The sequence below is a fragment of the Leptonychotes weddellii genome, chromosome 13 (assembly GCF_054177405.1).
Source record: "Leptonychotes weddellii isolate Sample4059 chromosome 13, ASM5417740v2, whole genome shotgun sequence".
In the NCBI taxonomy this organism is placed as follows: Eukaryota; Metazoa; Chordata; class Mammalia; order Carnivora; family Phocidae; genus Leptonychotes; species Leptonychotes weddellii.
This window is the reverse complement of record NC_138381.1, coordinates 17019610-17044262: the sequence shown is the minus strand read 5'-3', so window position 1 is coordinate 17044262 and position 24653 is coordinate 17019610. Positions and strand designations below refer to the sequence as shown.

At 35.9% G+C, this 24653-nt stretch overlaps 1 protein-coding gene and 1 non-coding gene across 4 annotated transcripts in view; one reads left to right on the top strand and one right to left on the bottom strand.

The window, feature by feature from the left end:
* The window catches only part of TXNL1 (thioredoxin like 1), a 32690-nt gene extending 10234 nt beyond the window's left edge, over positions 1-22456 (bottom strand). Inside the window, exons 1-5 of one of the 3 annotated variants that reach the window (XM_031032350.2) lie at positions 22155-22454; positions 11648-11744; positions 9517-9690; positions 3612-3734; positions 1095-1164 (exon numbers count right to left, since the gene is read on the bottom strand). In XM_031032350.2, the coding sequence (XP_030888210.1) occupies positions 1095-1164; positions 3612-3734; positions 9517-9690; positions 11648-11744; positions 22155-22252 (562 nt within the window). In that variant the 5' untranslated portion in view covers positions 22253-22454. Of the gene's footprint in view, positions 1-1094; positions 1165-3611; positions 3735-9516; positions 9691-11647; positions 11745-22154 lie in introns of all 3 variants that reach the window. The other 2 variants (XM_006737310.2, XM_081801129.1) reach the window with 2 other exon arrangements.
* Positions 19837-19941, top strand: LOC115942374 (U6 spliceosomal RNA). The gene has a single exon (XR_004076977.1). It is a non-coding gene; the product is annotated as a U6 spliceosomal RNA (small nuclear RNA).
* Positions 22457-24653: the final 2197 nt, after the last annotated feature.

Sequence of the window (24653 nt, the reverse complement as noted above, 5' to 3'; positions counted from 1 at the left end):
TCAGCTAAGAGAAAACTAATTATACAAATTGCCGGGGCGCCTGGGTGGCTCAGTCAGTTAAGCCTTCGGCTCATGGGGAGCCTGCTTCTCCCTCACCCTCTGCCTCCCCCTCCTTGTGCTCTCTCTCTGGCTCACTCACTGTCTCTTAAATAAATAAATAAATAAATAAATAAATAAATAAATAAATAAATAAATAAATAAATAAATAAATAAATAAAAATTTTTTAAAAAGATTATACAGTTGCCAGATTTCATCTTAGGGATTAAAATGTGCTAAGTGGTTAGATCACATTTAGAGAATGTCTTAGTCCCTTTAACTTCAGGGTACAATCCAAAACCCATATTTAGTGACTAATTAAGGAATCTTAAGATATTCATATTGCTTACTCATCTCTATAGCAACTGCTTTTACAAATACTTGGTATTTTCAGAAGATACAATTTTATTAATGAACAATATTAATACATAAAAATTTAAAACAAAGAAGGAAGGCTATCTGATAAATAGGGTGATTGCTGTTTCTCCCAATTATAAAGAAAATAAGAAAAATCCTAGTCCCCACTACCTGCCAACACACAACCAAAAAAAAAAAAAAATCAACAGGGACAGGAAAAAAGGAGGGAGATGAATAAGGAAAATTCTTTATTTAATAGAAAGAGAAATACCAAGCCTGTACAATCCTGTTTACAGCATCGTAATATATATAAAGAAGATGAAACTACTAATAGTGCACAAATAGGAAGATCCAGAACCTTATTTTTCATCTATTAATAGGAAGAGTATGAAATAAATCTCTTCCAGTTCTGATCCTGAAAAATGGCTACTTCAAACCTGAAGTTTTAGAATAATAGTTGGAAGAAAGAGTTTGTTTTTAGATTAAGAGATTAAACTTTTAGAAATAAGATAAAATTTTCCTTTTAGGTCCTAATAATATCACATTATTTGCATTCATTTATCTCCTTGCTTTGTTCCAGAAACAATTTCACTCTTTCCAAAACAAGAAATACCTACCTCTGTTATTTAATAAAAAGTTTTACATATGTGCTAACAGATCCACAGAGCAGACAGTTAAAGAAAAGCTGTCCATTACTCACCATTGTCTGGCCCTTGAAATTTCATTGAATAAAGCTTAACAGGTTGATTAAATGCCACAGTAATAAGCAGCTGTGAAGAAAATAAAGTTTCATTTTAAAAGGGCTCTTGAACACCTTGATACACACGACAGCTATATAGACTTAAAATTATTAATTCAAAGGCAGAAAATATTTAATTCAATTCATAAAACCAATGTAATATAAAAAATCAGTAAGTTGAAAGTAACTTGATTAGACTGACATTTCAGAAATACAATAATCTATTATTCACATAAGGGAATGACAACAAAATTTAATAGAATAAATTAAATTAAATTAAAAATAGGCATAAGGGGGGGCACCTGGCTGGCTTAGTCAGTACAGCATGCGACACTTTTTTATATAGAGGCTGTGAGTTCGAACCCATCATTGGGCACAGAGCCTACTAAAAAATGGTGGGGGGAGGGGATGCATATATGAACCTAATGTCTTGTGACCTGTAAACTGACAAGCAATTTGTCTTCCAAAAAATCAAACACAATCCAAATTAAAATTCAAACTATATATTTTAGCATATAAGCTTAACATTTTATAGAATGGTCTGTCAAGCATCTACCCACATCATTTGACAATTTGGAAACAATGCACAGATTATGTGAAGAAACTAGCCCTCAACTGCACTCTATTCGGTCCAAAACTCAAGAGAATAAGACTTTTAATAGCTCTGTAGTAACCTCCAAACCTCCATCCTAAACTTATTGGACTTAACTGAATTTAGAAGGGCCACATAAGGGAACTGGAATACAAAATACTGTCAGATGCTTCTCTCTCAGAAACCGTAAGTCATTTGCTCAATATTCTTTCCAGTTGAAATTGTGTCTGATGTACTTATCTATGCTTCTACCCTAGAAGGAAGACTTCCCTGGCAGGAAGATTTCAGGGAGGCTGTGGTCAGTTGTGCTGATACTCAACATCACATTATATTCAGGGCACCATTTACAAGGAACACAACTATGAACAATATTCTTAAAGCTGTTCAGTAAAGTAGCTATGGTTGGAGCAAAGATGAAATTTGGATTTATGATTTCAGGATCACTGTGGTCTGTTTGCCTAAGAAAATACCCAGACTATTTCCTTTGGTTATATAATTACTTTTTATACTTGACCTGTAATAATGTGTCAAAAAATAATAAGCATGACATGTTTATAGAAACTTGAACCACAGGTGAAGAGAATGGAAAGCTAGAAACAGATCAAGTCAGCAAGAATATGATACCCTCTTCCTGAAGTTTGTGAAGAAGACTCATTGAACTCCTTTAAGAAAAAGAAGCATGATCAGATTTATGTTTTCTTTTTTTTTAAAGATTTTATTTATTTGAGAGAGAGCAAGCGCACACAAGTGGGGGGGAAGGGTAGAGGGAAAGGAGAAGCAAACTCCCCAATGAGCAGGGGGCCTGCTGTGGGGATGGATCCCAGGACCCTGGGATCATGACCTGGGCTGAAGGCAGATGCTTAACTGAGTGAGACACCCAGAGGCCCCCAGACCTATGTTTTATTTTTTATTTTTTAAAATATTTTATTTATTTATTTGAGAGAGACAGAGAGAGTGAGAGAGAGCTCGAGCAGGAAGGAGGGGGAGACGCAGGCTTCCCACGGAGCAGGGAGCCCGATGCGGGGCTCGATCCCAGGACCCCGGGATCATGACCTGAGCCGAAGGCAGAGGCTTAACCATCTGAGCCACCCAGGCACCCCCAGACCTATGTTTTAGAAGAATAACTTTTGGGGCGCCTGGGTGGCTCAGTTGTTAAGCGGCTGCCTTCAGCTCAGGTCATGATCCCAGAGTCCTGGGATCGAGCCCCGCGTCGGGCTCCCTGCTCCGCGGGAGGCCTGTTTCTCCCTCTCCCACTCCCCCTGGTTGTGTTCCCTCTCTCGCTGTGTCTCCCTCTGTCAAATAAATAAATAAAATCTTTCAAAAAAAAAAAAAAAAAAGAAGAAGAAGAACTTTTGTGAACATGTGGAAGATGAACAGAAACAGTGGATTAGAAAGTATGTTAAGGAAAGTCAGAGTCAAGATGAAGATAATGATGGCTTGATCAAGGCAGTACTACATTACCTCATCTGTGACAACAACACAGAGCAGTACAGGGAAGTACAATATAGGTTTACATCTGGGAGTGAGGAACACACACATAAGGGTGCTCATCTAGTTAGTCTCTACTTCTCAGGTAAAAACTCAGTTGAGTAAAAAATATGGAAGACAGGTCAAGAATGAATATAAGGACTTAAGAGTGGTGAAGGCTCAACTCAGTAGTGGAGCCAATCCAAAATTCTGAGATTCTGTGTAATGCACCTGGCAGTTTGCACTGAACAGAGAAAGGAGGTAGGTCTGCACCACCAAAGAAATTGAAACTTACAAAAAGGAAAGGAAGTGGTCACCTGGGAAGGAGAAACATAAAACGAGATGGAAACATGATAAAGAACCCAGAGTGCGCATAAATATTGATGATCCCTAGAAGCTTTAACATAAGTATCAATTACCTGTTCATCACAATCAGATTCCAAGAAGGTCGTATCTTTTCTCAAACAGTTGTCAAATCCATGCTCATCACTTTCATTAAGACATTCACAACCAGCTTTGTTAATAAAAGGCATTAAATCCATCTGAAAAAAAATTAAATCAAGACTTTAGGCAAAGCATTTGGATTTGGTGTAACAATTTAACAAATGTAAATATGTGATTCTCTCTAGATTAGGCAATTTTAAAGAAAACTTCTCTTTTTAAACAGTTACTAAAACTTCTACAATAATCTTTTCATTTGAATTTCTGACTGAGATCTACCACGATTAAAGCCAAGTCTAGGCTTAGCCCACTGGATAAAGTATCAAAAACCAAGTCTTTAACACAAAGATTATAAAGGTTGACTTGTACTTTTTTATTACCAGTGTTTTGCAGGGCAAAATATGCAAATTAAAATATCCATAAGATCCAAAGAAAGCCAACCTCCCTCTTCTAGCGGTCATGTACTCTTCAAATCTATATCCATAAAGAGTTTACATTTAAGATGAATAACAAATAAGGATTAAAACATTTGTTATTATGGAAAATTTCAAGCATATATAAATAATACAATGAACCTCACATCCTCACTTCCCAGTTACAATAATCAACTCATGGCCACTCTCGTTTCATCTTTACCCTGCAAGCAGTTCCTACCCCTCCCGTTTTCAAATAAATCTTAGGCATTTCTTCATTTCATTCATGAACATTTCAGTGTGTTCATGAACATTTCTAAGAGATAAGGAATCTTAAAAAAAAATCCTCTGGTATGCCTGGGTGGCTCAGTTGGTTAAACATCTGTTTTCAGCTCAGGTCGTGATCCCAGGGTCCTGGGACCGAGCCCACATCGGGCTCCTTGCTCAGCGGGGAGCCTGCTTTTCCCTCTGTCTCTGCCTGCCACTCCCCCTGCTTGTGCTCTCTCTCTCGCTCTCTAACAAATAAATAAAATCTTAAAAAAAAACAAATCCTCAATATTATTATCACAACTAAAACAATGAGTAATATTTTATTATTAGCAAATATCCATGTTCAAATTTCTTCAGCTGTCTCATAAATGTTTTAGTGTGGAACTGTTAGAATAAGAATCCAAACAACGTACACTATAATTGGTTAATGTCTCTCAAATCTCCTTCAATCTATTATGGTCATTTTGCATCCAGAGACTTCTAATATTCTAGATTTTGCTGATTGCTTCCCTGTGGTTGTCATTTAATATTTGCCTGTCTCCCATGTATGTGTTAATAGTCCAACACAATGCCAGAGTTGTGACAGTGGTCATCCCTATGTTGTTTCTGACTTTAGTGATAAGAGTACCTCTGGTGTTCCCCCATTAAGATTTTATTGATTGCTTTAGGAATAAATGGGTATTGAATTCTGTTAAATGCCTTTTCTGCATATTAGGAGATCATAATCTTTCTCCTCTAGATCGCTGGATTTTGTTTACTAATATTTTATGAGCTTTACAACAATTATTCCTAATTGGAACTGGTTGGTAGCTTTTTTTTTTTTGGTGCAAACTTTGCCAGATTCTGGGTTCAATGTCATATTTACTTCAAAAAAAAATTCAGAAGTTTTCCATCTTTGTATATGGTGTTAAGCATTTGGAGTAACACCAGACTACCTGATCTTTAAAGATTTGGTAGAATTTCCCTACAAAGTCATCTTAACCCTTATGGTAGAGGTCTCTAACTATTTTCTCTATGGTGACTGGTCTATTCTGGAGTTCTGCTTATAATGGAGTTGATTCTGATAAACTCTTTCTCTAGAAAAGTATCCATTTCATCTACTAAACAAGGACTATTTTTAAGTTTACCAAGTACTATAGATTATCAGTTGTATATTCACCTATCACAAAGAGTATTATATATATTTATACAGAGGCTAATACATGTGTATATCATTCTGAAAGAGAGTATATCATTCTAAAGAAAACTTTAATGTCAAATAATTACATGTCAAATCATTATCATCAATATGATGATAATCCATTAGAAGAATAGTCCCTTAATTATTCATGGAGTGGCCTAAATGCTTTCAAAGCCAAAATGTTATTTTGAATTATATTAAATGTTACACTGCACTAAATATTACTCAGGGTAACACACTGTAGCCAATTTAAAAACAGCAGGGGCGGTGTTGGGGGTAGAGAGGTGTAGGGGCACTATAAAGCTAAGTTCTACTATTATAGAATTACTCTAAACTTGAAGAACATTTGCCTTGAAAGGGTAGTTTTGACAAAATCTTTTAAACACTTACGTCTTCCATCCTACCAAGATGCCTCTTCAATATTATATCAAGGATTAAGACCCAGGCATGAAGACAACATTGCAGTCATACTTGTAATATCTTAATGATGAAAAATAAACTAAATGGGTGACTTAAAGTTGTTTTAATATTTATTTATTGTGGGGCACACAAAACAAGTATCACAAACAGTTTCATTAAAGTGCTTTGTTATATAACACTGTCTGGGGACAAATTGGCATTATATCTGACCTAACTACAAACTGACATATTCTAGAAACATGCAATTGGAAATAAATATCACTACCTATGTAATCAACTTGCCAATAATGACAAAAGAATAATGAGAAAACAATCAGACAAATCTAGATTGTGGGACAGTCTATAAGACAGATGGTCTCAACCTGCGCTGTACGATAAGATAGCCATTAGCCACATGTGGCGATTTAAAATTAATTAAAAGTAGATGAAATTTAAAATTCAGTTCCTCAGTTGCACTAGTCATGTAACAAATGCCTAATAGCCACATGGACCTAATGGCTACTATATTAGACTGGTGCCAGTTTAAGCTTCCAAAAAAAGGCAGTAATGAATTAAAAAAACAACAATAACAACAACAAAAAAACAGAAGTTTCCAGAACACCAAAGAGAAACAACTTAAATGTAATGCATGATTCTTGACTTGATCCTAGATGGGGGAAAAATAGCTATAAAGAGTATTCTGGAGGGGTGCTTGGGTGGCTCAGTCGGTTAAGCTCAGTTCATGCGCCCGGGGTCCTGGGATGGAGCCCCACATCAGGCTCCCTGCTCAGCCAGGAGTCTGCTTCTCCCTCTCCCTCTGCCCCTCCCTCGGCTTGTGCTCTCTCTCTCCCAAATAAATAATAAAATCTTAAAAAAAAAAAAAAATATTCTGGAGATAATTAAGAAAATGTGAATGTAGTCTTTAAGTATTAGAGATATTGTACCATCGTTAAATTTCTTAGGCGTGATAATGGTATCGTGGTTATGTAAATCAATGTCCTTACTCCTAGAAGCTACAGGCTAATAAAATATTTAGAGATGAGCCATCATAATGTCTACAGTTTACTTTTAAATGATTCTGTAGGAGGTAAAAGTGGATAAATATATATCAAGAAAGCAAAAATAGCAAAATATTCACAGCTGATGAACACAGGTGAATGGTATATGTGTTTGCTATACTACTACTCTGTCAACTGTGTTTTGTTTAATAAATTTCACCTTTCTTTTTTAGAGGTGGAAAATCTAAAACAAGACACACAGCAAGTTAGGAAAACCTTTCCATGCTTCTAGTTTGGGTTAACAAAAGATCTTACTACACAAATTAGGGTCACTTAAGGTTTCATTTCATTTTGATGAATGATGACAAAATTTGTAGACCAAAATCTACAGTTCAGAGGGCAGAATACTAAAATATATATATAGGCCTCAAGATTTAGAACATATGCAAATCCAACTTCAATTCCAGAGTGCCCAGAACTCAAACTTCTGGGGGAGAAGAAGACTTGATATTGATGGCCCTCTCATTGCCATTGAAAGCCATACTAGGTACTCTTAGCAAATATAGGAGAGAAAAAAAGAATGTTTTAAACTTTCCCAATGTTTCAATCAACACTTTAAAAACTAAAAGTCATTATACTCACAAAAACACTGTCTTACTTCTGAATAAGAATTATTATGATTCTTAACGTTTTGAGTATCACATCTACATTTATTGCAATATTTCAAACCCCTCTAAAAGAGGTATGTGTATCTCTCTTACTCTGGCTTCAATCAAATTAGGAGTTCCAAAACTAGGATGTATAAAATCAGTAACTGTATAGCCTCTTAGTGTTAAAACATAACAAAGTCTTTAAAACCAAAATTTTGTTTTAAAATTGTCAATACATTTCTGCAATGCTAATACTTAAATCTATTTAAGATACAGGCTTTCATTCATTCACTTATTCCCGTTAAGTTTCTATTTGTGTTGTGAGAATGATGACATTCTTAGAAACACATTACCAATTCTTAAATATTTAAGAACCTTGCAGACATATAGTTCAAAACTTTTAATGTCTTGATTGACACCTGATGGAAAAAATGAAAATGTTTTTAATAACCTTTCACACTGTATTCATAACATTTGCATGAAAACTAAATTATTTTTATTTCCTAAAACTTCATTTTTTCCTGCTTATTTCCTACCTGAGGACAAAACACTGATAATCACACTTAGCTGATGTGTAAAGAAGTATCCCTCTAGCTAAGCAGCAGGACTGTTGTGCTCATAAGAACTTTTCATGCAAAAACACTTAGTAAATAAAGGAAAAAAAAATACAAAGATGTAAACACAACAGTTTACAAGTCAAATAATTTCCAAAATTTTCCAAAAGGTGTCACAACCCTGACTTATACAACATGTTCATACTTTCTAACTGGATATTACAATTTCAAATTATTACATAACAGTCCTGTTTTAAATAGATATTAATTGTGCCTCCCTAAATTAACACTAGTACCACATGTTAAAGACACTTTTTGAAGATACAACACTCAACCCCCCCCACACACAAAAAGAATCTCTCGTATTTATCCGAGTAGAAAGTCTCCTTATTCAGCATGAATTTAAGGGACTTTACAGAAAGACCATGTAACCCATGACATCAATCTGCTTTACTATAGTTGATATATATTCTTTCATATACTAGCTTTAACTTAAGGTAACAATTATTTTTTAAAAAGTTCATTTTTGATCTGCAATTACCATTAACTTTATAACAAAAAAATTAGGAAAAATATATACAAATATATGTTTTGGTATGCAGGATTAACCAATTTGCATAAATGAGTCAGTTACCATGAAGTGCTACTTCTGAATTTTGGTCCTTCCTGAACAGCTCTTAAATGATAAAGATACTGAATTATAATTATTTGTATTATGTAATTCTCAAATATTTTTAAGTTCCTAAGTCTTCAAGTTATTATTTGATTAATAACTTACTCTTAAAACTCAGAAAAACATATCCAATAGCAAAGTCACATATGACCCTAAAACAAAATAAGTAAATTTTTTTTTTTAGCAGAAAAAAAGAGGTGCCAGAAAAGAGGGAATACATTAAAAAGGAGAAAGAAAACTATAGGAAGTGGCAGGAAAGGGAGTCCAGCATATAAAGATCACACATTAAAATTTACATGTCATTTTACACAATTGTCAAAACCTGAAAAATTTTTCCAATATACGTTTATTCACATTTTGGGGGGAAAAGTATATATGTATAATTTTAAGATTACATATAAATAAAACATTCATTATCTGTAATAAAATGAAAATTAAATGTATATATAAAAATATATATACATTAAAAATGATTAAATGTTTAAAACTGGCTATTAAGACAATTCAGAAATCAGGTTTAAAAAAAACAAGTGGCAAAAAGAATTATTTAGGAAAAATTGTTTTTGATGAGGGCTTAAGATTATAATACATACAAACAGAAGCAAAAACCCAATAATCAGCTAATGAAATTACTTTTAAAGATCTTATTTGAAAGTATTCTTAACTAGCAAAAGATAACAGTCAATTTCATTTTAACGAAATAATGAGAAAAGATATATCGTGATTTCACTCTTAAGTCTACCTACATAGCCTTTTGGAATATCCGTGTCCTCATTGCTTCCAGGGTCATTTTCTAAGTGCTGCTTGATTTTTTCTTCTAATCCAACAGCATCTGCTCCTTGATATTGATCAATTCTCACTTTGTTTCGAAAAAACAGAAATGTAGGTGTTGCTGATATATTGTTGGTGGCAGCTGTTCCCTAGAATTGGCAAGTTAGATGCCGTTAATGAATTAAAATTTACCTTAAACCACTCTGAATATTCATTCTACCTCTCTGTAGAAGTTAAATATCACAAGCATGAACAAAAATCACATAAAATAACTCATTCCCAATTGTTATTTAAGAAAAAGCAGGCCTATTACTGAGGGCACAACTACATTTTCTCTAAATTCCCAATGAAGAACATGCATTTTTATCAATTTTAGTGTTAAACACTTCACCCACCAGTAGAACAATTAGCTTCCAGTACAGAAATTATGCTTTATACCACCAGCTAGCGCTTTCATAAGTACATGCTGTTTCTTAAATGGGGAAGCCCAAAAAGGTGTTAATACGTCAACACAAACCACTGCTACTAGGAAAAAGTACAGATCTGAAGAACAGTAGCCCATCTCTCCATGAAAATGAAGTAACAACCTCACTCAACTTTACTCATAGAAATGACTTCTGGCCTCCCATCAAACACACTGCAACATTTACCTTTTAAAATTCTGCTCCACTCCACAATATTATAAAACTAAGTACTGAGTGGAAATTAGCTACTTAACCACTGACTCATGACTTAAACTTTTCATAAGTATAAAGGAAAGAGTTAAAGCAAACGTGTCATCTTGCATATTCAAATACTATAAAAAGGTACCACTACACTGTTTAAAGAAAAATAACCATCAAGTTTACACAGATGTCTTCTCTAAACCTCAAAAATTAAAAAACAAAAAAACAAAAAACATGACTGACGTTTTAGAACAGTACTGTCCAAAAGAAATATAAGACATAAATGTGGTGTATATATATAATCTTAAGTTGCCAGTATCCACAATAAAAAAGTACAGAGAAACAACTGAAGTCAATTTTAATGCTATATTTTAGTGAATCCAATATTTGCACTTTCAACAGTCAGTGTAGAACATCAATGACATATTTTACATTTTTTTTTCATGCTAAGCCTTCAAAATCCTATGTGTATTCTACACTTACAGCACTCCTCAATTTGGATTTGCCACATTTCAAGTGTGCAATAACCACATGCTGCTAGTGGCTACCATACTGGACAACAAAGCTCCAGAACAAAGCTCCTGAGTAGAGACAGGAATACTAAAATAAGGGCCAGTGATGGGAGCCCAGTAGTATGTGACAGAAGTACTAAGCAATATTACAGGGTTTAAACCAAACCCCAGTGCTCGCTTCGGCAGCACATATGCTAAACCAAACCCCAAACCACTCACTACAAACTATTATAACATTTAAAAATTCTTTTCACACTCAGAATGTATCGAAGACAAAACTTCACCAAAAAGAGGAGGTACACAGCTATTCCTTAATCAGAACTAAAGACTACATTTTTAGTGTTGGAAGGAACCTTCAAAAATTTTTCCCATTAACTCCTCCTCCATATTTCCACATATGCAAACACAGAATTGTCACAGAGTCATTCCTACTAAGTAATCAGGGCAATCTCCCCACAACACTGTGGCTCAATCGACAGTAATTAACACTTTCAGGTTTCTGCTGAGTGTGCAGCTTTGAAGCTAATATTACAAATTGATCAATTCAAATCAAACTATAACCAAGAATTCTCTACCATGGCTTTCAAATCAAACAATGCCTCAGCAGTAAAAGATAATATTCTCGATTTGCAGAAGATAAACAAAAAAAATGTAAAAAAAGGACTTCCAGGTGACTGATTTAGTTGAACAGCTTACCAGTTTTACATCAGAAAGATATGAATATCAACAAACTCAGAAGCAATTAATATTGAACTACCCTTTTTAACTAATGCAGCCACAATGACATTTGTAGTAATTCAGGTCCATATAACATTTTCCCATCTTCAAAGAAGTACTATGTGCATAAAGAGAGAAACAAACGAAGGATGATAACAGTGTTGAATTTCAAACCAATGTAAATTTTTTTTTAAAGGACTCCTTTCCCTTACCTGACACTGATGTACATCAACTTCCAAGAAAACTGCCTGTGGATACTTATTACTCATAGAACTGAATGCTGGGGCAATCCTTAAACACGGTCCACACCTGTGAGAAAGGTAAAATACATGCTTGGTAAAAAAAAAAAAAAAAAAAAGAAAAAAAAAAAACCCACCAAAAACTGTATTAATTTCTACTCTAAAGAATTTGTTAATTAAAATATGAAATTAAACAAAATCTGATCATCCTAGCTTCAGTCTTTCTAGTCTTTTCCACTAGATTATTTAGATATACTTGCATCAATACCACATTGTCTTAATGACTACAGATTTTTATTAAGTTTTAAAGTCTAATAATGTTAAGTCTTCTGGCTTTGTTCTCACTGAGAAAAATTAAAGATGGAAATAAAAGGAGGAATATACTATGCTTATAAACTGGAAAACTCAACAGTGTCAAGATGTCAATTCTCCTAAATTTGATCTTTAGAGTATATGTAAAATCCCAGTAGGTTTTCTTGCAGAAGTTAACAAGTTTAAATTCTAAAGTTTACAGGGAAATACCAAAGATAACCCAAGCCATTTTGAGGTTCAAAGCTGAGAAAATTAATTACTGAATATTAAGAACAATCACAAAGCTTTATAAATTAAGAGTGTACAGTATTGGTACAAGGACAAACAAACTGACCAAGATAAAAGAACAGGTCCAGAAACAAACCTATCCTACACAGAGTAACCTGATTTATCAAGCATTTGACACAGCAGTGCAGTGGGGAAAGGGTGGTCTTTTCAATAAGCAGTGCAGTGTCAACAGGATACTCACATGGGAAGATACGAGTCTTGGCCCCTATACCTCACACCATACACACAACCAATTCCACATGGATTACATATCTCAATCTAAAGGTGAAACAGTAACAGTTTTAAGAAAAAATACAAAGGATACTTTCAAAACTTTGGAGTAAGCAAAGATTTCTTAAAACACAAAAAACACCAAAGAAAAGAGGAAATAATTGATATACTGGAATATACTTGATAAACTGGAAAATATTAAGACCTTTTGTTCATCGAGATACCATTTAGAGAGTGAAAAGACCCCACAGAGTGGTAAAAAATATATATATATCTGTAAAACATATCAAAAGGCTTACACTGCTAATATGTAAAGAATTCCTACAAATCAGTAAGAACAAGACTGACACCCAAAAGGAAAATGGGTAAACTCTTAAACCAGTACATGACAAATGAGGTTATCCTAACAGTCAATAAATATGAAAAGATACCTCACACTTCATTAGTCACTAGGGAAGCCAGGGAAATGCAAATTAAAACTACTCCCACCAGGGACACCTGGGTGGCTCAGTCGTTAGGCGTCTGCCTTCGGCTCGGGTCGTGATCCCGGGGTCCTGGGATCGAGCCCCACATTGGGCTCCCTGCTCAGTGGGAAGCCTGCTTCTCCCTCTCCCACTCCCCTTGCTTGTGTTCCCTCTCTCGCTGTGTCTCTCTCTGTCAAATAAATAAACAAAATCTTTAAAAAAAAAAAAAAAACTACTCCCACCAAAATAGCTAAAATAAAAAAGAACAAAGTATTACCAAGAATGTGGAGCAACTGAATTGTTAGTGACTGTGCAAACTTTAGGAATATAACCACTGTAGGGGTAAAGAAAAGAAACTGGCAGTATCTGCTACACAAAGACCTATGCCTACCTCATGAGCATGTCTGAAGTATATAAACAACAGAAATGTCTACACAGGTTTGCCTTAGGGCACTTGAAAAAATATTGGTAGTAGTAATATTTCTAAGAACCAAAAGTAGAGACTACTCAAATTCTATCAACACAGAATGAGTAAATTAATTGCAGTTACTCCTACTGTGGAATACAACAATGAAAATGACTGATGTCAAACGTCATGCAAAAACATTGATTAACCTCACAAATAATACTGAGAAAAGTAGTACGTTATATGATTCCATCTATGCACAGCTCAAATACAGACAAAACAAATCAATGGTACTACAGACAAAGGTCACCTTTCTGAGAGTTAAAGACAGGATAGGGTCATGAGAGATATCAAAAAGCTAGTTATGTTCTATTTGTCCAGAAGCTCATTACATGGGCATGTGTGTTCAGTTTATGAAAATTAATTAAGCTATACATTTATAATTGTGTATTATGTTGTATCTCAATAAAAATTTAGAGAAAAACCTTGGCAATAGCAGAGAGGAGCACAAGGAAAAGCAAGTTCTGAAGTACGAGATGTTCAAACTCACAAATGTTCATCCTCAAGCTGCGATTGTCTCTCCGGTCTTCAAATTTTAATCAGTATATTCATCCCATGCCATCCTTAAGCCTCACACCAAAAAAGCTAAGAAAATAAGCAATTAAGTTCTTTAATATTAAACTTGGTGCTTCTGAAAGTAGATTTTTGGATCTAACAATCCTCAAAAGTCCTGAGACCAATTTGAAACAAACATTTAGAGTCACTAAACCTATGTTTAGTTTAGCAAAATACTTCGAGTTATCAGTAAGTCTTAAACATTATGGATGGGAGTACCAACTGTTATATCCTTTCTGAAGGGCCATTAATCATGATCTGTCAATTTTAAATGAACACAACCCAAGATTCAACAATCTCATTTGCATACATCTATCCTACCTAACACTCATTTTCGCAATACATATAACAAAGTTCAATTCAATGTTTCTAACAGTAAAAAACTAGAAACAATCTAAATGGCAGCAACAGAAAAATAGTTTAAAATGTTATGACACATTCATACCAGGGGATAAGGATAATTTGTAAATTTGTACTGTTTAAAAGAAAACTAAGTCTCATAATAAAATTCTCTATTACTACATTATAAAGGTGTGGGTATATACACACGTTAGGTGTGTCACACAATAATCAGTTAATTACTTCTGTAAAGTAGGACTGGAAAAGGAAGAGAGTTTAGGGAAGACTTTTAAATTATTCATACTTCTGTATCCTTTGTTTTTTTTTTTTTAGGATGAACAGGTGCCTTTATTTTAAAATATTAAATAACTTGAGACTAGAGAATTTAACATTACCTGCATTTAAACGGGTGTCCCAAATGAAGCACAGCTATTTATGCTACACCACAACACATTCACTCCTGAAAAAAATCTCCCTTCTGCAGAAGTATGTATTCAAAATAAGACTTACAGGAAAAATCAGACTGAGGCAAACCATTTAAACCTATACAACTTTGTAAAAACATCCCTAAGACAAAACAGTAACGTACTCAGGAAATACTTGGGACAGTTGGGCAGGTGGCTCGGACTAGAGGCTACCTCAGCAAATATTTAAAACGAATAAAAACAATGGAAGTGCCTTTTCAGGTACTATGGCAACTGAGCCACGGGGCTGTGGGAGGAAGTTCAGTACCAACCATGAAGCCCTCTATGGAGCAAGTGCTCCTGTTAAACTGGAGCAACTCTCTCAAAACAAACGTGGAAGGGAGCTTGCCTGTATCGCTGAGGGGTTTGCTTCTTCCTGCTAAAGGATCTATTTCTATTTCTGTTCCTCACTATCTAGGAAAAACAGAATATGAACCAACACAACTTCCACATCATACTGAGATCATCACTCTATTCACCAGGCATGTATGAGCTAATCAGTGTTAAAAAAAAAAAAAAAATTTCTTGTAGCTAAAATAACTGTACTAAACTGTTCCCTTTCAAACTTTAACCTTATCTAGATCCTCTGTTTAATTTTAGTTAGCCATCACAGGTTGTAACTTTAGTCAAAAATCAAAGTAAGTCCTAGAACAAAGAAGCAGAAATAAATATAGCAGCATACTTTCACACTATAATCATTCAAATGAATTGATTAGTTATTTTAAGATGTTTGCCTGCTTAACATTAGCATTTAAGAATAAATTTAAATTTCCATTATTAGCTGCGCTCATGAGCAAGTCACCTGATTTCTCCATTCAAAATGAGAAGGAACTAGATTCTCTAGCACCTTTCTCATATCTAAAATATTATGCCCCAGGGACATCTGGGTGACACAGTCGGTTAAGAGTCCAACTCCGGGACACCTGGATGGCTCAGTCGTTAAGCGTCTGCCTTCGGCTCAGGTCATGATCCCAGGGTCCTGGGATCAAGCCCCGCATTGGGCTCCCCGCTCAGGGGGAAGCCTGCTTCTCCCTCTCTCTCTCCCCCTGCTTGGGTTCCCTCTCTCGCTGTCTCTCTCTGTCAAATAAATAAATAAAATCTTAAAAAAAAAAAAAAAAAGAGTCCAACTCTTGATTTCAGCTCAGGTCCTGATCTCATGGTCATGCGATCGAGCCATGTGTTGGGCTCCACGCTCAGCGCAGGGTCTGCCTGAGTCTCTCTCCCTCTGCCCCTCTCCCTGCTCCTCAAATAAATAAATAAATAAATAAATCTTTAAAATATGCCCCAAATATGCCTGAATTTCAGGATCACACTTTTTTCTCTTGTGCAACCCTTGATTCACAGCCCTTAAATAATATACAGTCACAGAGCCTCTGAACTTGTAAAAGTGACCACAGATCATCTAGTCACGAGGTTTAAAAAAGAAAAAAAAGTTCTTTTTCTATCTCTGAACCTCTCTTTGACAGAAAGGTTACCTGTTAAATCTAATATGTAAAATGGATATGTAAGAAGGATTCCGACTTATGCTTTTTAAGAAAAACACAGCAGACAACTCTCCAGCTTTCTGCAATACATAAAGAATCAAACCCACAAAACCAAAACTTTAAAACTGACCTAACCTAACACAATTATTGGATAAGTAAGAACTGAAGACCAGAAAACTTAAATGACTTGCCCAAGATCAGGCACTCTAGTCAATGGCAGGGCCATAACAGAACAGTTAACTCCTAATCCAATCCAATCCAAGCGTTCTTTGAAAGCACCAAGTTAGGTTCATACGTAAGATTTTTGTTTACAGTCATAATATAAATACATTTTACTTCACGAACTTGCTGCTCTTCACTATTTGCTAAAGTATTTAGTGCTCTGCCTTGAGCAATAAGATGTGTAAACACATTGATGATAAATGGTAAGGAAAATGTATGTGCTTTCTGAAGAGATATTTTAAAAGTCTGTTTCCATAGGGCACAACTTTAAAGTAGGTAATGTCTAGATTAATTATATTTTAATTAGGGCAGGCATAATCATAATTGGTCCTATTAATAACACAAAATGGCTAGCATTCATTGAGCATTTACCGTATGTTATACAATTTACAAAACCCTTAAATTCATTTAAGCCCTACAATTCCTCATTTCAAAGTCAAGAACAATGAAGTACAGTGCTAGAATTTGATCACAAAACCCAACTCTTAACAGCTATTCCCAAAACCCCAAAACAGTGGCCTACACACTGCTTTTTGTTATTTCTAAATTAATTGCCAAGATTAAAACTATATGCTCTTTAAAAAAATCCAGACAGATACCATTTTGTGAAGTTCAAATTCAGGCAAAACTAATCTGTAGTGTTAGAATTCAAGAATGAGAAGAAAGTGTGGCAGGGGATGGAGGGGGGGAAATCTTGATCTACATGTTGGTTAAAACAATGTATACACAAATGATTTGTCTACATTTCTACAGGCATGTCATACTTCAATTAAAAAGTATACTTTTAAGAAAAATTCTCTATGTTCTCTGAGGCCTCACCATGTGCTAGTTATCTTAAAGCTACTACCTACCTCTCTCATTATCTGCCTGGTCCCTATGGACTACTGAGCCTGCTATCTCTGTAATTCAGTCTGCAGCAATGGTGCATCATATAATTAATAACATATGTACACATATATACGTATATATACTTATACATACATACATATGTGTGTTTATGTGTGTGTATATATATATATAATGTGTTATCTGAACAAGCTACCATAACCATTAGAACTCAACATCCTAATATACACTAACATTCTTCCCGGATGGTAACACCTAACCAACTACAAATAGGACCTACTTTAACAAAACTGAATATATGGTAAATACATCTATAAAAATGATACATTCACAAATTAAAGATAAAAATCATACTCCATATAATTTCACTTATATGTGGAATCTAAACAAATGCACAAATGAAAAAACCAGAAACAGACTCATAAATACAGAAAACAAACTGGTGGTGGTGGGGTGGGGATTGGTGAAGGGATCAAGAGGTACAAACTTCCAGTTATAAAAAAAGTCATGGGGATGAAAAGTACAGCATATGGAATATGGTCAATAATACTGTAATAACTGTGTATGGTAAAAGATGGTAACTACACTTATGCTGAGCATTTCGTAAACTATGTAACTTAAATCACTATGTTGTACCCTGTAACAAAATATTGTATGCCAAGTATACTTCAATTAAAAAACAATCATTCATACTAAGTTTTATGGGGAAGAAAATGTATATTCTTTCAGCATTGGGGCTTACCCACCAGTGATAACAACAAAACTGGCATTGCTTATTAATCAATCACTAAATGTATCTGAGTTTACTTAAAATGAGTAACAGTCTGGAAATAACAGTTACAAAAACATGTTACCACAGTATATAATTCACATATATAATTTCATTCTCTAAACAATAGTTAGGTTACATGTTACTATTTCCATTTTACAGGTAGAGAAAAGAATATCAGAGAGTGAATTGAACTGTCCTAAGTTATAAGATTAGTTTGCAAGCAGCTCTAACTAACTTTTTAGTTAGATACTTATTTAAAAATGTCAGGCTCTATGCAATATAGAGATGAACCTGCATTTCCTTTCTACTTAGGCTGAGAAGAACAAGAACAGCACTTTATAATCCAAACTGCATTCAGCAATGGGACCTTAAGTTATTTAACCTGTGATTCAACATCGTCATTTGTAAAATGGGGATAATTTCAAAGATTATTTTGAGGATTGAATAAGTCAATATAAATGTTTAAACAAGTCTCTTACAAAAGTAAGTAATATGTAAATGTTGACTGTTTTAATTGTTAAAAAAAATTAAATACCAGAGAAGGGTGCCAAGACCATTCACTGGGGAAAAGACAGTTTTTTCAACAAATGGTGCTGGGAAAACTGGATATCAACATACAAAAGAATGAAGGTGGACCTTCACACCATATACAAAAATTAACTCAAAATGGGTAAAAGACCTAAATTTGAAAGTTAAAATTACAAAATTATTTGATGAAAACATAGGGGTTAACTTTTCATGACACTGGATTTGACAACAATTTCTGGGAAATGACACTAAAAGCACCAACAACAAAAGATAAATTGGACTTCACCAAAATTTAAAGACTTGAGCATCAAAGAACACTATCGAGGAAGTGAAAGGCAACCAATGGGAGAAAATATAAATCATGTATCAGATAAGGAATACCCAAAATATATAAAGAACTCCTACAATTCAGTAACAAAAAACAAGTCATTCAAAATGAGCAAAGGACTTGAACAGACATTTCTCCAAGGAAGATAAATGACCAATAAGCACAAGAAAATATGCCCAACTTCATTAGTCATTAAGGAAATGCAAACCAAAACCACCAGACCACTTCAGACCCATTTAGGATGGCTATTAAAATATAAAAAATGTTGGCAGGTATGTGGAAAATTAGAACTCTCCTGCACTGCCGGTGGGAATGCAAAATGGTGCAACCACATTCCACTCCCAGGTATATACCCGAAAGAACTGAAAGCAGGGACTCAAAGAAATCCTTGCACACCAATGCTGATAGCAGTATTACTCAAAATAGCTAAAAGGTGGAAACAACTCAAATGTCCATCAACAGATGAATAAGCACTATATGGTGTATACATACAATGAAATATTATTTAGCTTGAAAAAGGAAATTCTGACACATGCTGCAACATGGATGAACCTTGAAAACATTATGCTAAGTGAAATAAGCCAGAAACCAAAGGACAAATATTACATAATTCCACTTAAATGAGGTACCAAGATTAGGCAAATTAATTCATAAAGACAAAAAGAAGTTACCAGGGGTGGGAGGTTGGGGGGTACTGGGAGTTCTTGTTTAATGGGTAATTACTGGTTAATGCTTTTACCTGAGATAATGAAAAAATTCTAGGAAATAGTGGTGATGGTGGTACAACATTGTGAATGTACTTAATGCCACTGAATTATACATTTAAAAATGGCTAAAATGATAAATTTCATGTTACATATATTTTACTACAATTAAAAAACTGAGTGCTCGCTTTGGCAGCACATATTACTAAAATTGGAACGATACAGAGATGAGCATGGCCCCAGTGCAAGGATGACATGCAAATTCATGAAGCGTTCCATATTTAAAAAGAAAAAAAAAAAAACCTGAAAATACTGGAGAGCCACTGAAGATCCTTCAACAGTGACAATCTGCATAACATTTTATTAAAATTAATAGACAGGTTAGGTATAACATTGAAGTGGAAAAAAAGGAGTAAGACTCAAAGTAGGGTTGGAAAGGAAACAGCTGCTGGAGAAAATCATGTTCTTGGCCTAAAATGGGACATTAACTTTGATCTAAGAGGTTTCCTACATGGTCTTCTGGATATAGTTGTTTGAGGGTCTAATACTGATACCCAGTTACCCCAGAGGGGTCACACTGACATAGTTTGTGTAGGAATACTAATGGCCAAAATGTTAAAGAACTTCAAGGTAAATATAATCTTATCAGATTTATAAATGTTAGCTATAAATATGCTTTTGAACTTAAAAGTTCTCTAAATTCATTTTCTTTGTGTTTTTCCAAAAAAAATTAAATTTTCATTGCATCAAAATACCTTTTTAAAAGTAAACAACACAGTGCTTTACCAATCAATGTCTGCAGTTGTTTATGGTTAAATGTTGCCTCATTGTTAATGGAAGTGTTTCCTTAATAGCAAAGTTTCCCTACTTTTCTCACTTCAATTAATAAATTATTTATCACTGTCATCTGTGCTGCTATGGTAAGGGAAAAGAGTATTTTATTGGGGGACGAAAGTCTATACACTCCTACAAATTAGAATTAGAAAAGTGAATTAAAAATGAGATTCATTGTTAAAATCATCTCTTTTCCAACTCTGGCCTAGGTACTTAACAAATGTACAGGTATCCCTCCATATTAAAAATATCGACATCACAAAACTGCTAAATGTGGGAGGGCACATTTATAGAATTTTGACATTCCTTTTAGACATATCCTTATAATGAAATTTTTATCTTCTTCAATTTAGTAAATATGAAAGTCCACATGTCAAATGGGTACTCTATGCCACCCTAGAAAATCCAATATACTGTCCCTTTTCAATTCTGTATAAAAGAGGTTGGTGCAGGATTAAGTCCTTAATTGTTTTTTATCTTATCTGCATCCCCCAAGCACTAAAACTATCTAATCCTAATGCCACCACTTATACACTCAACATTTATTGAATCACATTCAGGAGCCATTAATCACTTATTACCCTGATTAAAAATACTGCCTTATGTTTATATAGTTACCTAGACAATTAAATGTGTTACATAAATAGTGATACCTGTAGTAGATTTCTCCAGGTTAGTTTAAATGTAAATAACTCCGGGGGTCAAGATAAATCAAATGGAGACCTTTAATCCTTCTAAGTTAGAAGATACTGACATACACAAGGGAAGGTCAATAAATACACACAGTCGCTGAAATCTTGGTTCTGAAGGCCTAGTTCCAACATGTCACTCTTACAGAGGTACACTGCACACTCAAAATAGAAAATCCACCAGCTCTGCGACCAATAAATTATGTTGAGATTTACCAAAGTCAGTTAAGCATCGTTCAAGATCTCTGTCCTCTTAAACCATCAAGTCAAAAATGGAGTCTATTTGGCCAAACCCAGATGTTTGGATATCTATATTGTATATATACTCACTCTTCATTTCTGTGATCAGATGCAGTCGCACACATAACGGAGCCTAAGTTACAAAGTTACTAACCAAACGAATAACAAAACCATTAAGAAAATTAAAAAGCACTCGGACCCAACATTAATTTAAATTGCATTAAATGAGCCTCGGGACTAAGCACTACGTGGATTAGTTGAATAGTCCCAACTGAATTTCCTAAAGGTCTTACAGAAATGCAGGTGGTGAAGAAAGCCAAAGTGTTCGGTAAATGAAGATTTCAGGGTTTCTAAAATGCAAGTGACAGCTGGCTCCCCGAAACGAATGGGACGGGTGAAAGCAGGGGCGGCTGTAGGAAGACTCCAACAGACTAGAAGGAAGAGAAGTGGGCCACCCCCAAGTCCAGAGCTCGTCCGAGGATGCAGAAGGGACGGGAGGCGATCTCCTAGGCTAGGAAACGCGGATGGCCAGGCCTTCGTGACCTCCAGAGACTCCCTCGTGCACCACCGGGGGCTCACACCCAAGAGCGGAGGCCTAACTGGGCAGCGGCCTGGGGCTGCGGCCAGCGCCGGACGTTCCGCAGCAAGAGATCGCAAGGGAGTCGGGACCCGGAAAAAGTGAAGGGAAAGCAGGGACTGACAGACAGCGCCCGCAGGGCTCGCGCCTGGCCTCACCCTCGCATGGTGAACTTGACCACGGCGAGTCTGGAGCCCGCGCCGCTCAGCTCCGGCTGGAAATCTGGGTCGCTCCCGACCGGCTTCACTCCCACCATTCTCAGCCCGGCAGGGCGGCCGCGACGCCACCGGCTTCAAAACTGAAGAAGACTCGGGAGAGGAAGGGGAGAGGCTCGGAAAGGCCAAGGCCTGAACACAGGAGGTACCGACCGCAGCGTCTTCTCCGGGACTCTCAGTGCCGAGTCACGCCAGGGAGCCGAGCGGCCGAGGGGGTGGGGACGGGAGGGGGGAGGGGAAGGGAGAGGCGAGGGAAGGAAAGGCGTGCGGCACCCAGCAGCCACTGCGCGACAGGGCCGCCGGCGCTTGCGTACGTTAGCGTCATTTCCGCGTCGTCCGTTTTGGCTCCCACCACCCAATCCTAAAACGCGACCCCTGGCTCCACCCTCGACTGAGGAGCCCCCACTCCGGCTGGAGCGGCGCAGGCGCGGAAGAGTAGAAGTCACAAGCTCAGACGTGAGTGCGTTTCAGGAGTTCGTGTGTTCCTCCGCCGTTCCAAGATTCGCGGCTTCTACCGAGTTTTCTGGGGTGGGAAAGTAAAAAGGAAATCCGTTTTTCCCCGAGGCTTGTGGCTAAGGTTTTTACCCCAGTGCTGTAAGAATTACTTTGTCTCATATTCGGGGCAGATCGCCACGCTAGACAAAAAGAGACTTTAGGTACATTGATTTATGGATCTCTTGATAAAAGGGTGCTCTCTCTCTGCATTCATCCAGAAAATATCATGCACCTGTTTTTAAGTTGTGCCTGAAAAAAAAATGAAAGCACCATCCTTCCTTTAGAAACACAGTCTAGTGATAGACGTCAGCAATAGAATAACAAGTATGCAAAGGAAACGGTGGGGACAAATGAGACAGGAGGATGGGGCAGGGTAAACTTGCTAGAAATTGTGGCCCCTGAGCTGGATCTTGACAGAAGAAGAGAGCCAAATGGTGAGAGGTGACAGGAGTATTACAGGCAGAAGAACCAGCAGTACCGATTCGTGGTTGGGGAGGGCTGATGATAATAATAATAATAATAGTTAATAAATTATGCGATAGACAAGATACATGCTCTTTGTGTATATTAGCTCGTTTAATCCTCACAACAACCCTGTAAAGTAGGTTCTGTTATTTCACGGTTAGACGAATTTTCCCTAGTTCACACACCTAGTAAGAAATCAAATCAGCATTCAAGTTGAGGTAGTCTAACACCAGTGTGTTCTTTTAAAAAGTCAGGCTACGTGACAAATGATTTGCTTTTGGATTTAGCTGGGGTGATGAAACTGAAGAGGAAGATAGAGGTCTGATCAGGACTAGCTTAAGAAATTTGTATTTTAACATGAATGCAATGGAGTAATCACTGTAGGGCAATTTTTTTTTTTTTTTAATTACAAGAAAGTGTCTTTAGAGAAAGCCCTGAGGTAGCAGTGAGGAGGCTGGAAGGCAGTAAGACAAGTTTAGGTTACTGTAGTAATCCAGAAAGTGAGTTATGGGAGCAGCTGAAGTGGAAATGAAGAGGACATGATTATTTGAGAAACAATTAGCAGCTAAAAATCACAGGATTTAGTGACCAATTGGACCAATTTAGAGCAATGACAGATGAAGGAGTCTAGGATAGTGAAATATTTCAATCTCGTGGCTTTTTGTACTGAGTTAAAATGCCAGTAGGACATCTAGGTAAGGAGTATAGCGATAGTAGGAAGGTTGAGTCTGGAACAAAAGAAAAAGGAGTAGGCTAAAGTTGCAGATTTGAGAGTCATTAGTTTTAAGGGTGAAAATTGAAGCCCAGGAACACAAACAATTTGAAGGCCAGATGGCAATTGTTGTCCCCATTCTACTGATGATGAGGCTCACTTTCAAGAAGTGTGTAACTCATTCAGTTATACAATTGTACAGCTGCTTAGACCTCAACATTGTACCCAACATTATATTGAAACAGACTTTATATATGTGCACAGAAATTTTTAGCAGGTGTTATTGCAAGGTGATTCTCTACTGAGTGTTTTTTCCTCTATAGTTTACAAATCTCTTCAATAATTATAAATAGTATGTATAATAAGAAGAAAGAAAGAAGGTGCAGCTGGGGGAAAAAGTGCTATACAAAAATTCTACAAAGGCCCAAGTTTCTTCCTTACCCTATTAGTAGTAACTAAAACAATAATATTCACAGTTAATTGGTCTCCTATGAAATTTAGGTAATGTTTAATATCATTAAGTAAAATAAGCTTTTGTTAGATGAAATTTTCCCCCCAAATGTTATTTTTAAAATTTGTTTATACCACCCTGAAAACCCCATTTACTAGAATTTTCATGAAAATTTTAGAAAAACTTACCATTAAACTTCTGCAAGGATGACTTGTGATTATTTTTAAAAGGATGATACACTTCCTCCATTCCTGAGATGAACATATTCAGAAATGCAGAATACACTGCACATTAACTCCCTCCACACCGTCCCTCACTT